A 13,364-nucleotide genomic window follows, 5' to 3' on the forward strand; every position below is an offset into this window, starting at 1 on the left:
GGAGAGAGGGCAGGGTGCCCAGAGGAGTTATCATTGCTACTGGGAAGACATCAGAGAAGCACTCCATCCCATCTCTAGCCTCTTCCTTTTTGTTCTTTGGCCTTCAACCCTCTCTGAATTCTGCTCACCTGATTTCTCTCTCCATTTCTCTTGTCCTCTTATTTCTTGCCCCTTGCTCTCTGGCTGGCATCCCCTTCCTCCTACAACTCCCTCCGGTCATTTCTAGCCTGCTCTTCCCTGGAGGGCTCTATTCAGGCCTCCTTGGAGAAGAGATGCTGTGGGAGGTGAGATCCCTAATCCAATTTTTTCCGCTCCTGTTGCTGGTTGCCAGAGGTAAGCCATGGAGAGGGGCTGGTTTTTGTATACCTGGGACATTGTAGATGGGATTCTCTAGAAGATTCCTTTGGAGATTGCCACATCTTTGAGAAATGGAATCAGAGTTTTCCTCAGGTAGATTCACCTGTACCTGAAATTTGGAGCCACTTTCTATAGTTTCTACTTCATTTCCTCTAGTCTCTCTCTTTCTACAACAGGCACTCAAATACTGAGGAAAGAAGTCCAGGTGATATGGGCCAAAGAGGGTCTCCCTGTTCAACTCCCTTGTCTCCTCTCAAGCTTCCATCAAAACTTCTCTAGGGGCCATAGCTTTCTTTGGAAGGCGTCTGTCACCTGGAAGCATTGGCAGGAGAGGTATGGACCCCAAACTTAGAAACCCAAATGTCTAAATCCCAACTCAATTCAAACTGTACCAGTACCTCTTTCCCCCTAAAATCACATCTCTCTCTCTCTCGTCCACTATTTCTACTTGTTCATACTCTCTTGTCCATATTATTTCTTTAGCTTGTCCTTGCCTGCTTTCCCATCCTACTTCCCCTGCTGAGAGGTTACCTTGCCTAGTCTGGATTCTACTATTCCCTCTCCCCTCAAGAAATGGATCCCTGCCATTTTGGTGTCCTATGGTAGGCTTTCTGTTTGATGACATTTTTTTTTTTAGATTTTTTTTTTTGCAAGGCAAATGGGGTTAAGTGGCTTTCCCAAGGCCACACAGCTAGGTAATTATTAAGTGTCTGAGACCGGATTTGAACCCAGGTACTCCTGACTCCAAGGCCGGTGCTTTATCCACTAGGCCACCTAGCTGCCCCTTGATAACATTCTTAATCACTACTCTTTAGGGTCTCTTTGTCCTCTATTACTCCCCCACCTTACAGTAATGGAAAGAGAACTGGAATGGGTGTGTAGCAGTTGTGACATTTCCCTTTTGCATTTTAGTTTTCTTAACTGTGAAGTGCAAGGAATAGACTAGATTATCTTTAAGGGATCCCATCTCTAAACTATGATTTCTTTTTTCTCTATTCTTTTTCTGTCCCATCAGCCCCAACATTCTTCACCCTACAATTGAGGTGACTTCCCTCTTCTCTTATGCCGGACAATTTATCTTTCTTCCTTGCTCCTCTCTTTTTTTCCTCTTCTACAGGACCCCCCAAGGCAGCTGGTCCACCGTGTTCAGGGTGGAGCCTAGTGGTTTGCGGAGTGTTAGGCTTCCCTTACAGCCCAGGCTACAAATGGGAGAGCTCAGCTTCCATCAGGGAGATTTCTCACTATGGCTCCGCCCAGCCTGGCTCACAGATGCTGGGAAATACAAAGCCCAGGTCCACTTTGAGAATGGTGATTTGACTTGTCATCTCTTCCTCCACTTTGGCCAAGCCTCTGGTAGGTAAGGGGAGGCAATGAGCTGTGAAAGTTGGGGCCAGGAAAAGAGGAAAGAGGAAGTGACAACCCACTCAGAGTTTGTTCAGAGAGAGAATGTTGGGGTTAGGGTCTTCCAGGAAAGGGCAGGAAAAATTATAATGTTAGAGCTATTAGTAATATTAGTGATATTAGCAACATCTGATCTCTCAGATATTACTGGATCTTCCTGGGATGTGACTCATTACTATGCTATAATTAAGAGCAATATTGAAATAGGTAGGGAGTAGGTAATAAGAGATCGGGCCAGGAAAGGCAGGGACCAGGATCAGGAAAAGAACCCTAGGTGTGGAGTCTCATAACCTGGTAACCAAATCTAGACTGCCACTTTACTGGTCTTAGACAAACTAACTTCCCTAGCTCCCAATATTCGTCCCTTAAAGTTGGATCAGATGATTTTCCAAGGCTGAGAAACTTAAAATTTGTCAGAACCCATAAGAAGTCTTCTTTGTCTTCATCACCTCTCCCCACCCCCACTCCACCAACCTTGTAACCACATCATATCTAAAAAAAATAAATTTTGGGGGAGAGGAAGAAGGTGAGGGTGGGGTCAGGGGTGAGCTAAATTAAGAGAGGTGTGATGGAGAGATTGTATCATTATCCTCTTCCGACTAATAGTGAGCATGAGGGATTAAAGACTCCTCATCCAAAATGTGGTTCATTCACACTTTGTAGCAGGAGGCAAGAGACTGGAGGTCCCAATGGGTGGTGGGTAAGAGATATGATTTAATCCATTCAATGGATACTTGCTATGTGCAAAGACACAGTGCCAGGTGCTGGCTGGGTGCTGTAGAGTATGAGACTGGGGCTTTAACATCAAGGAATTTTTAATGTAATTGTGGAAATGTACTGGGAATGATAATGTCTTTTCTCCTTCCTTGTAGTGACTGCCAGCCCTCCAGGGCCCATTGTGACCTCAGGTCTGGTCCTTCTGAACTGTTCTTTCAACCGTCCTGACCTCCCAGAAGCTGTGCTCTGGTCTCGGGGCAGGGTACCTATAATTTCATCTTCCCAGCATTTTCCAGTTGGGAACCTACTCTTCTTGCCTCATGTCACACTTTCAGATGCTGGGCCTTGGGAGTGCTGCATTATTTACCCAGATGGATTCAATGTCTCCATTATCCATTACCTCAATGTTCTAGGTAATTAATGTACAGCCTCTCTTCCCCTCCTTCAGAATTCCAGTGCCCTTTTCCACCATACCCTTCCATTTTCTTTTATTCTCTAACTTTTCCTTTATGTCTCTTGGTGATAAACCAGCTTCTCCCACTCCCTGATCTCATCCCTCTAGACTTTTTTGCCTCATCCTTGCCTGGTGAGCCTGGCTCACCTCACTAGACTCTTCCTTCTTTTTTTGTAATTATGATTTCATGAGTCCGACTCCTCTGGCAAGTGTTTTCATCTTTTTCTTCACCCAATAAGAAGCCAGATCTGGTTGAGGATTCCCAGAAGCTTCTCTTTGGAGCCTTCAGCTCCTCCTACTTCCTGCTCCATCTTTCTCCCTCCTTTTTATTACCGATCCTGCTGCCAAACTTCTCTGGCATCCCTCTCTGCTCACTATATCCTGTCTCCCCTCTCTGGAGGTATGAAGGTCTTTTTCTCCATAATTCCTGACTGGGATAGCCTTCTCCCTTATATTGTCCCTCCATCTCTCTTCTGCAAGGCTTTCTTTCACACATCTACTTCCTCTGACCCTCCCCCCATATCTTTATACTACCTTTCCAAACCCTTGTTGCTGGCCTTTGAACTGGATTCTGTCCTCTTTCTAGGTCTGGAGCCCCTAACCCAGAAGACAGTGTATGTGGGAGAAGGATCAAAGGTGGAGCTTCCCTGCCATCTCAGCCTTGCTCCAGGAAATATGCCAGGGTTAATTGCCCAGTGGACCTTACCTCAGGGCAGAGGCAGCTGCCTTGTGTCAGGAGATGACAAAAGCAGCTTTGCCCTGAGGCTTGACCATGTGAGCAGAGCCCACGCAGGGACCTACAACTGCAGCCTCAGTTTTCAAGGGCATCAGCTCAGTGCAGTGGTCACCCTAGCTGTCATTACAGGTTAGAGAACTGGAAAGAAGTCCAGGCTGGTTCTAGAAGTTAGAGAAGGAAGAACAATGGACCAGATAGTCAATATAAATGCATTTAATAATAAAGCCTAATGAAAAGTCAAACTGCTGGATAGGGATTCAGTTCACTTCCACTTACTTCCCTTTATAAAGTACAAAATACACTCTAGCTGCCCCATAGACCCTTAGAAAAATCTTATCTTACTTGTTAGGTGATTCTTTCAGTCTTTGGCTAGGGAAGAGGAATGGACTTTTGGAATTTCTAGAAATGAGACATGGGAATTGCAAGGAAATAATTATGGGGGTAGTAGTATAGGCTAGACTGCTTTACTGAACCCCCTCTTTTTGAGGACCTATGCCAAGATGAACTATCTGTGAAAGAATAACAACTTTCTATATCGATCCAATGATCAAAGATCAGTCTCCATTCCAACAAGCATTTTTTTTTGTGCTAAGTTTGGGAGAATACACCTTAATAAAAAAACAAGCTAACAAAGGAAAAACCCTAGGATCACATGAAATTTTTCCTATGTTAAATATTTCTGGATATGACTTCTTCTTTGAAGCTTGAACATTTTCTGTACTTTCAGTTTTCCCCCACCTTCCCCCATTTATTATTTTTGATTGTTTTGCATATCTGGACATCCCTTTACCTAGGCCTAGTTGGAACATCTTTTGAGGTTTGAGGAAAAGATAAAGTGAAGGAACACTTACTAGGTACTAGGCACTGTGCTACTGATTGCTTTATAAAACTATCTCACTTGATTTTTATAAATCTATGATGTAGATGTTGTTCTTATTTCCCTTTTACTGGGAAAAAAAATGGAGGTAGACAGGTGACTTATCCAAGATCACTCAGCTAGTAAGTGTCTGAGGCTGAATTTGAACTCAGGACTTCCAGTCTCCTGGCTCAGTGCTCTAACTACCCAGCTACCTCAGTGCAATTGTCACCATGAAGTGTTTATTTACAGAAGAGGAGTTTTTCTTGATAGAAAAAGGATAAGATTTAAGGGAAGGAATGCTAAGACAATCAGGGTATGAAAAAGCTTCCTGACCAGTGACAACTGGCAAGCCCTAAAATTCCTGCTCTCAAACTATTGATCCTGAAATTCCATAAGGTTGGCCCAGGAGACCGGGCTCCCATTTTTGGCCTGGAGAGTTGCTCAGACTCCTCCTTTCTTCTAAGTTGCTCCAAGAGGATTTGGCTCTAATCTTCTTTTCCAGGGAAAAGTCAAAAACAACTGCCCTCTTCCCTTGTGATTATATCCTTTAATTACACCTTGGCAGAAATATTCTTCATTCAAGCATGTATTTGTTCATTCATTAATTGATTGTTAGGAGTAGCAGAATTATTATGTAAGGATGAAATCCTTTGTAGGTATCACTCTAATGTCCCCAAAAGAACCCCCTCCTTTATTTTTTAACAGTGTTTCTGGACAAAATTTGAATAATAAATTTATTTGGTTGAGGCCATGGGAGATACCAAAAAGTATTAAATAGTCTCAACTCTCTAAGAGGTTGAATTCTATTTGAAGAGATAATATATGTACTGATAAGATACTTTGATACTTTATTAATGGGGATACTCCTGTCACTTCCAGAGCTGGCACACACCCTTCTCACTAGTAAATAGTCTTTGAGAATGACTGTGATTGACAGTGAATATCTCCCAATGTTGTTGAGCTGGTGGTCTTGAGCAATAGTTCATCACAAGTCATATTCTAAGACTCGTCTTTATGGTCTTCAAAAACTCAAGGGTATCTCCATACCATGATGAAAAGGAGTTTAGCATAAAAATGTTTGTTGATTGAAAACTAACAATATAAAGCACTATGTTTCTAGCTATGATGTTTCTTTTGACCTTAAGTCTGGTATCTCTGGCTGCTTCTTGGTTATATCCTATATATCCTGTTATTAACATCAAACTCAGTTTGCCCTCAAATAGACTCATCTTTTTCCCATCTAGACTTTCCTATTTCTGAAAATGTCATCACTATTCATTCAGGCCCAAACCTTGCTCTTGCCCATCTGATCCTTGGGAAGTATAGATAATTAGAGAGTGGTGAGATTGAAGGAAGATGGTGGCAGGGGTGGGGGGAAATGAGGTCAGGGTCCCCAAATGATCCTTCTCTCAATTTCCCACAGTGACTGCTAAATCCTTTGGATCCTCAAGTTCCAGAAAAGGATTGCTTTGTGAGGTGACTCCAGCATTAAGGGAAGAGCACCTTCTGTGGACCACCTTGGACAACCAGACTCTGAATAACCCACCAGGGCCCTGGTTGGAGCTGGGAGATGAGGAGCTGCCGGTCAACCAATGGCAATGCCAAGTGTATCAAGGGGCCCAACAATGTGGAGCTGTAGTTTACAATCTGGGGCTTCAGGGCACAGGTCTGAAAGCCCCAAATTCCATGGTACCCCAACTTCAGCCTAGCAATCCTGAACTCTTTTCCAGAATCCCAATCCTGAACTCTCATTTCTGCACTGCTCCTTCCCCAAATTCTCTTCTGTGCTTTGCCTAATTCTCCTTCAGCTCCCTAATCTCCCCATCCTTCTCTTTCTGTGCCTTATCTTATAGGTGCTCAGCTGTCTGGGAGGAACCCAAAGGGCCTGAGAGGAGGGAAACAGCTCCCACTTTTCCTCAGTCTTGGCATTTTCCTTCTCCTCTCCGGGGTAGGAGTTGCTGTGTTTCTCTTACGAAAGAACCAGGTAAACTCTCGAATATGTTCTCTTACATCCAGTAAAGTACATCCACAGCCCACAGGCCTTTCCCCAAGATTCTCCCTCCCAAGAGAACCCTCCTCACAGAGATCCTCTCCAAGAACCATTCCCCCTGCCCCAGACTATTCCCTATCTACCTGGGGAAGGAGAGAATTAAGAAATCTATTCCTGGGAAGGGACTAGGGAGGGATAACAAGGATGGGGAGAGCCTAATTTTGTCAGTTGAGGAGAGTTGAAGTCAATATCCCTTCTTTTCCCTACAAGTTGCCCAGGAGTTTTTCAGCCCTGGAAGATGCAGCTCAAAAGTCCCAGGGACAAAACAAGGCAGAGGAAATGGAACCAGAGAGCCAATGCCAGAATCAGAGCCTGGAACATTGGCAGGAGTGATCCTGACATAACGATGGGGCAGTCTTCTGAGAAGCAGCTCTTCTGTCCTCCTCTTCCACATCAAATAAACTCTATTTTCTCATCAGGATAGCCTTAGGTTCCTCCACAGCCTATGCCATCTCTGTGTCACCTCTTCCAGGGACTACCTGACTCCTCATCAGCTTGAATTTCTCTCTGGTACTTGTAAAGTTTTACAAAGCCCTTTTCTCAAAACTTTGTGAGGCAGATGGTGCAAATATGATATAGTCTTTATCTGAGGAAGCTCAGAAAAATGAAGTGATTTACCTTTGGTCTTCCTCTCTAGTTTTCTATTTCTGCCTCTGTCTTCTTCAGTTTATCTGTCACGGTCTCTTTCTCTTTCTCTAATCTTGACTCAGTCTTTTTTTCCTGAGATTTTAAACAAGTAAGTCTTTTGTCCAACCCCCTTCCACCTTCTTCATTAATCCATACCTCCCTAATTTAAAACACTTTTGAATATATTTGTTTTTATTTTGAACTTGAAAAATATAAAAATAAATAAACATTATCTTACAAAGAATGGAAAAAGCTTTGTATATAAAACTACGAATCTCTATTATTTCTGATTCAAAAAACTTATGGGGGCAGTTAAGTATTTTTCTTTCTTTTAAAAAATATTTTACTGATGCCTTTTTTTAGCACCAGAGTTAAATCCTCCTCCACAGAGATCCTCCCTCATAACAAGGAAAAACCAACTGCCAACATCTGACAACATTCCCTACCTGTAGCCCACCACCTCACTACCAAGGGAAGAGAAATGTATCTCATCATTGGTTTCCAGTTCTCTTCCTGCTTTTCTGTATTTTTCTGCTATTTCCTACTCTTTTTTTGTCCCCCTCCCCCAAAGGCTGTGTCTGCCCACTGTATCCTCTGTGCTTTCATCATCTGTCCTAAATTTCTCACCCCAGAACTGTCCCAGGGTCTCCCCTCCTTCACCTGCACTACATGGACGACACATCCTCCAAGGGGGAGAGGGAGAGACTTCTTAGCACCAGGAGAGATGCCAGTTCATGCCTCCTGGTAGACTTGGTCTTGTGGCTTTAGAGGAAGACATCTCCTTACTCCTCCCCGCCCCCCCACCCCCATTCATTGTTCCAGGCATGAAAACATACTGCCACCCAGAGGCCAATTCACAAAGTACACACTAAAGGGAGTCCAGGGTGCCCTCCAGGAACCACAGAAGAGATCTAGCACAGGGTAAGATTCAATGAAAGCCAGCACATGTGATCTAGTGTGCGCATCATATACAGACTACCCAGCCTATTACACGAACCCATACAGGACCCCCAATTTGTAAGGGGCATTCAAAGCTGACCATCTTTGCATAAGCATTCCCTAGGAGTTTAGATCTGTGCCCAGGGCTCTGGGAAAAGGAATAGATCAATGGAAGAGAGAGAGAGAGAGAGAGAGAGAGAGAGAGAGAGAGAGAGAGAGAGAGAGAGAGAGTCCCTGACCTTGGAGAAGTTATAATCTATTAAACTAGATGACTGTTCCAAGCAATGTTTACATAATAGGTATAAGCCCACCAAGTCTGGAAGGTTGATTCAACTCTGGCTGTTGCATGAAGCCAAGACAGAAGATACACTTTATATGTGAAACACATCATGTCCTATTATACAGATTGTATGTTCATGCACATTCAATCCCGCAAACCCAGCATCAGCAGCAGGGGTCAGGGACATTATTCAACCAACACCTCTTTTCATACAGCACCACATTAGAGACTCTCTCCCCACCCCCACCTCTTCTTCTACCCATATCTGTTTGGCATATCTATATTTCAACTAGCAATGTGTACAGAACCTTGGACTTTGGTTACAGTGCAGAAGCCAGTCTCTGCCAAGAAACTTTGACCCTTTGCAGGAGGAAAAAAAATCAAGGCCTCTATGAAAACACACAAAGTCACATGGGCTACATATGCTCCTAATCAAAGGAAATTAAAATTGTACATAGTAAGGATTTAATAAATGCTTCCTTCCTAATCTCTCATATTTATTCAGTGCTTTTGAAGGTCCCTTTAGAGCCTTCCTCACAATACCTTATGAGGCAGACAAGATAAATATCAAACTCTAATTTACAGAATAGAATCAGAAGTAAAGGATTTTCCTTAGTAATTGTCAGAAAAGAAATTTGAATCTGAGTCTCCTGACTTCAGATTTAGTAATCTTGAGTACATAACATTGTGAATGAACATGAATTTCCAGAGTCTTCTTGGATCTAATTGCAAAGTGACTTTAGGATAGAAACGCTGTAAATAAGGACCTGGAACTAAATCTGGAAAGGGATGATCCAATCCATCCTTGGGGGGACAGAGTAATCCAGGAGTTGGACATGAAAAGAGAAGATGTTTGCTGTATCTAGAACTGTAAGCAGTTCCTTCTCCCCCCCCCCCCCCATATGGACCTTCTCATTTATTTTTTTTATTATTTTATTATTTTAAAGATTTTATTTATTTTGAGTTTTACAATTTTCCCCCAATCTTATGTCCCCCCCAGAAGGCAATTTGCCAGTCTTTACATTGTTTCCATGGTATACATTGATACAAATTGAATGTGATGAGAGAGAAATCTTATCCTTAAGGAAGAAACATAAAGTATAAGAGATAGCAAGATCAGACAATAAGATATCAGTTTTTTTTCGAAATTAAAGGTAATAGGAACGGCTAGGTGGTGCAGTGGATAGAGCATTGGCCCTTGAGTCAGGAGTACCTGAGTTCAAATCCGACCTCAGACACTTAATAATTACCTAGCTGTGTGGCCTTGGGCAAGCCACTTAACCCCATTTGCCTTGCAAAATCCTAAAAACATAAAAAAAAACATAAAAAAAATAAATTAAAGGTAATAGTCCTTGGTCTTTGTTCAATGGAACACAGTTCTTTCTCTGGATACAGATGGTATTCTTTCTTTCTCCACAGCTCCTTATCTGGATACAGATGGTACTCTCCATCACAGACAGCCCCAAATTGTCCCTGATTGTTGCACTGATGGAATGAGGGAGTCCATCAAGGTTGATCATCACCCCCATGTGCTGTTAGGGTATACAATATTTTTCTGGTTCTGTTCATCTCACTCAGCATCAGTTCATGCAAATCCCTCCAGGCTTCCCTGAATTCCCATCTTTCCTGGTTTCTAATAGAACAATAGTGTTCCATGACATACATATACCACAGTTTGCTAAGCCATTTCCCCAATTGAAGGACATTTACTTGATTTCCAATTCTTTGCCACCACAGACAGGGCTGCTATGAATATTTTTGTACAAGTGATGTTTTTACCCTTTTTCATCATCTCTTCAGGGTATAAACCCAGTAGTGGTATTAAGCAGTTCCTTCTGAAAACAATTGTGTAGGTGATGGGATCTGTGACTCAGAGTACACCAGTAATGGTTTACTCCCTAATGAAATAATCTAGTGAAAAAAGTAGCAATAAAATATTATCCCCTAAGCAGGGAACACACCTTTTTTTTGCAAGGGTATGGGGTTTAAGTGGCTTGCCCAAGACCACACAGCTAGGTGTCTGAGACCGGACTTGAACCCAGGTACTCCTGACTCCACTGCACCACCTAGCCGCCCCAGGGAACACACTTTTTTACAAATATATTGTCAATGGTAAGAGTGGACACATTTAGGGAATACCTGTGGCAAGAGCATATATCTAGGAAATAGGGTACAAGGATGGAAGACAAACCCATTGGGCCTCTGAAGTTATAGGACTGATAATATCATCTGGTGATATCATTGTGCTGTTCCTAATAGGGACCTGAGGTCTCTTGTAACATGTGATCACCACTTGACATGTAATCTCTGACAGGGAAACAAACTCTTAAAAATATAATTGAAATCTCAAAACATCAATCACAACCAAAGTATGGAAAAAGATCAAATAAAACCTTGAACCCCAAACTATTTATACTTAGTTTAAAAAGATTTTTGCAATCTATCAATTTGAGAAATGTGCGGGCACCAGAAAGTTCCTATGTGGAAAACAAAATTATGAGGCACCAAGGAAGTAATGATTTATGTACTGACCTACAAGTCTCAGGTTTCCCTGTTTCTTTTTCTTATGTCTTCAGAAAAAGATCTTTCACCCTTCAGAGTAGAACTGAAATGTCTTGCCTGCCATTCTCCACCAGTTGACCTTGAGAATCAGATTCCTAGGTTGCCATTCAAGAGGCAGGGAGTAGGAGACCATGACTGAGCTAAATAGGATCATGAATTTTGAACTGAAAAAGACCTTAACAGACCATTGAAGTCCAATTCACTCATTTTTTAATATGTGGAAACTGAGGTACAGGGAGATTTGGGTCAAATAGTGACTAGGGTAGTATTTGAACCCAAATCTTCCTGACTCCAAGTACACTGTACCAATTACTACAATACACTACTTTTTTTATGAGAGAGATTATTGGAAAACAAAGACCATTAAATATTTCAGTTTGTAGTGTATAAAACCCAGTGGGGAAAAGCCAAGATCATTCCTGAATAGACAATATAAACATAGGAGCAGTAAAAAAAATGACCTAGGAACAATATAGATAGACCATGGTAAAAGGATGCTATCACATATTCTGGTGGGGTATATTTTCTTCTTTATAGCCCAAAGCTGAGGTCCAGTTACAGACACCACTTCCTCCCCCTCCTCCCTCACACTTGCTCCCTTTCTAAAATCTTCAGAAGAGTAGAGTTCTGAATTTGCTTGGATGTATATATGAAATAGAGAAGATAATCAGGAGGAATTTGGTGAGAGGGTTGCACAGAGGGTTACATGTTAGAATACTTTACACTTTTCATTTTTACTATATTAAAAAACTGTGGGTGGAATACCTGTGTCTTGTTAATGTGGAGACATTGTTGAACCCAATTTCATCTTCTATGGGAGAAAGATGTGGGGAAGGAGTAGGAAAAGAGAGGACTTGAAATGAATAAGGAGAAGGAAATATCATAGGTGATATGGAAGGGTCTGGACTAGTGAAAAAAAAAGTAAGAGATTGAATTTGGGGGAAAATTGAGAAAAATTTTAAGATTCTTCTCTAGGCCCACATACTGATTCTGGACTGAATGAAGAGCAAGATAGAGGACAATCAAAGAGGATACAAGAGGGTCAAGAAGATTAAAAAGAATCAAAAAAGGATTAGTCTCAAGAAGAAGTAGTCAAGGAGGCTAGTGAGAGGAAACATTTTTGCTTAGTTCATTTAGCATAGCTTCTCCAAAATACCTAGAAAATGTGCCAGAACAAAATCTGATCAAGAAAACCAAGAAAAAGTCACAGTGAGTCATTTTTTCCCTCCTAGGGCAGCTAAGGGAGACAATCAGATCCTGACTGGAAAGAAGAGGCCATGAAGGGGATGAATAGAATTTCGAAAACGTTAGATGTGAGAGACCTCTGGGTGATATTGAGTGGAAAAAGAAACTAGCATACTTATTACTTAACCGTATATGGTACTTCATAAAACTTGGCCATGATTTATGTCACAAAATCCTCACAAACAAATGCAGAAAAATTAAATGCATTTTTTAACCAAAATTCAATAAAAAAGTCTTTGAAACATGAATTAAAAAGTATATAATAAACCACATAATCTAATCCTAAAGAATGGATAGGTCAAAGAAAAAATCATAAAAACTATGAATAAGTCATTAAAATAACTACAATGAGGCAAAATTTGTGGGATAAAACCAAATAAGTACTTAAACATATCTCTAAACACTTTCAGCAATAAAGAAGAGAAAGAAAAGATCAACAAACTGGGCATGCAACCAAAAAAACAAAAAACAAAAGCCTCAACAAATTAAAAAAAGTTCAATTAAACACCAAAATAGATTTCCTAAAAATCAAAGGAGAGGTTAACAAAACTGAAAGTCTAAAATAAAACTAGGAGCTATTTTTATTACTGTAACAATAAAATAGATAAGTCATTGTCTAAGTGGATTTTAAAAAAGCCAAATTACTCACATGAAAAATAAAAAAAAAAGATAACCTATGAAGAAGAAATAAAAGCAATTATTAGGTGCTATTTCTCCCAAATATATCATTCAATCTAACTGAAATGGATAAATATTTACAAAATTATAAAATGCCTAGAAGAATAGTACAGGAAATAGATTATATAAATAACTATGTCTTAGAAAAAGGAAATGAACACACTGTGGGGAAAAAAATCCAACCCAGTTAAATTTACAAGTGAATTCTATCAGACATTTAAAAAAATTAATTCTAAAGCTATATAAACTGCTTGGGAGGGGGAAAGGAAAGAAGGATTCCCATCAAATTCCTTCTATGACACAAATACAATCTTGATATCTAAATTAGAGAGTCAAAACAAAGAAAGAAAGCTATAGACTTATTTCCTTAATGAATATTAATGAAAAAAATAAAATACTGCTAAGAAGACTATAATATATATCACAAACTATATCCAGGTTGTATTTATATTAGGAATT

General features: G+C 40.8%; 1 protein-coding gene across 1 annotated transcript; it reads left to right on the forward strand.

Annotated features, from left to right (window-relative positions):
* On the forward strand, positions 1–7,434 carry LAG3 (lymphocyte activating 3). The gene is made up of 8 exons (XM_074194492.1): positions 1–333; positions 534–690; positions 1,475–1,710; positions 2,631–2,888; positions 3,516–3,794; positions 5,948–6,190; positions 6,378–6,508; positions 6,785–7,434. The coding sequence occupies exons 1-8, from the start codon at positions 273–275 to the stop codon at positions 6,905–6,907; spliced, it is 1,488 nt and encodes a 495-aa protein (XP_074050593.1). The 5' UTR covers positions 1–272; the 3' UTR covers positions 6,908–7,434.
* The last annotated feature ends 5,930 nt before the right edge of the window (positions 7,435–13,364 follow it).

The sequence above is a fragment of the Macrotis lagotis genome, chromosome 7 (assembly GCF_037893015.1).
Source record: "Macrotis lagotis isolate mMagLag1 chromosome 7, bilby.v1.9.chrom.fasta, whole genome shotgun sequence".
In the NCBI taxonomy this organism is placed as follows: Eukaryota; Metazoa; Chordata; class Mammalia; order Peramelemorphia; family Peramelidae; genus Macrotis; species Macrotis lagotis.

What these genes read in the sequence shown, in the direction of transcription:
- LAG3 (XM_074194492.1), top strand. Translation starts at nt 273, where the DNA reads ATGCTGTGGGAGGTGAGATCCCTAATCCAATTTTTTCCGCTCCTGTTG. An exon ending in CCACTTTGGCCAAGCCTCTG is followed by an intron (nt 1,711 to 2,630) that starts GTAGGTAAGGGG and finishes CCTTCCTTGTAG; the next exon opens with TGACTGCCAGCCCTCCAGGG. An exon ending in CACCCTAGCTGTCATTACAG is followed by an intron (nt 3,795 to 5,947) that starts GTTAGAGAACTG and finishes AATTTCCCACAG; the next exon opens with TGACTGCTAAATCCTTTGGA.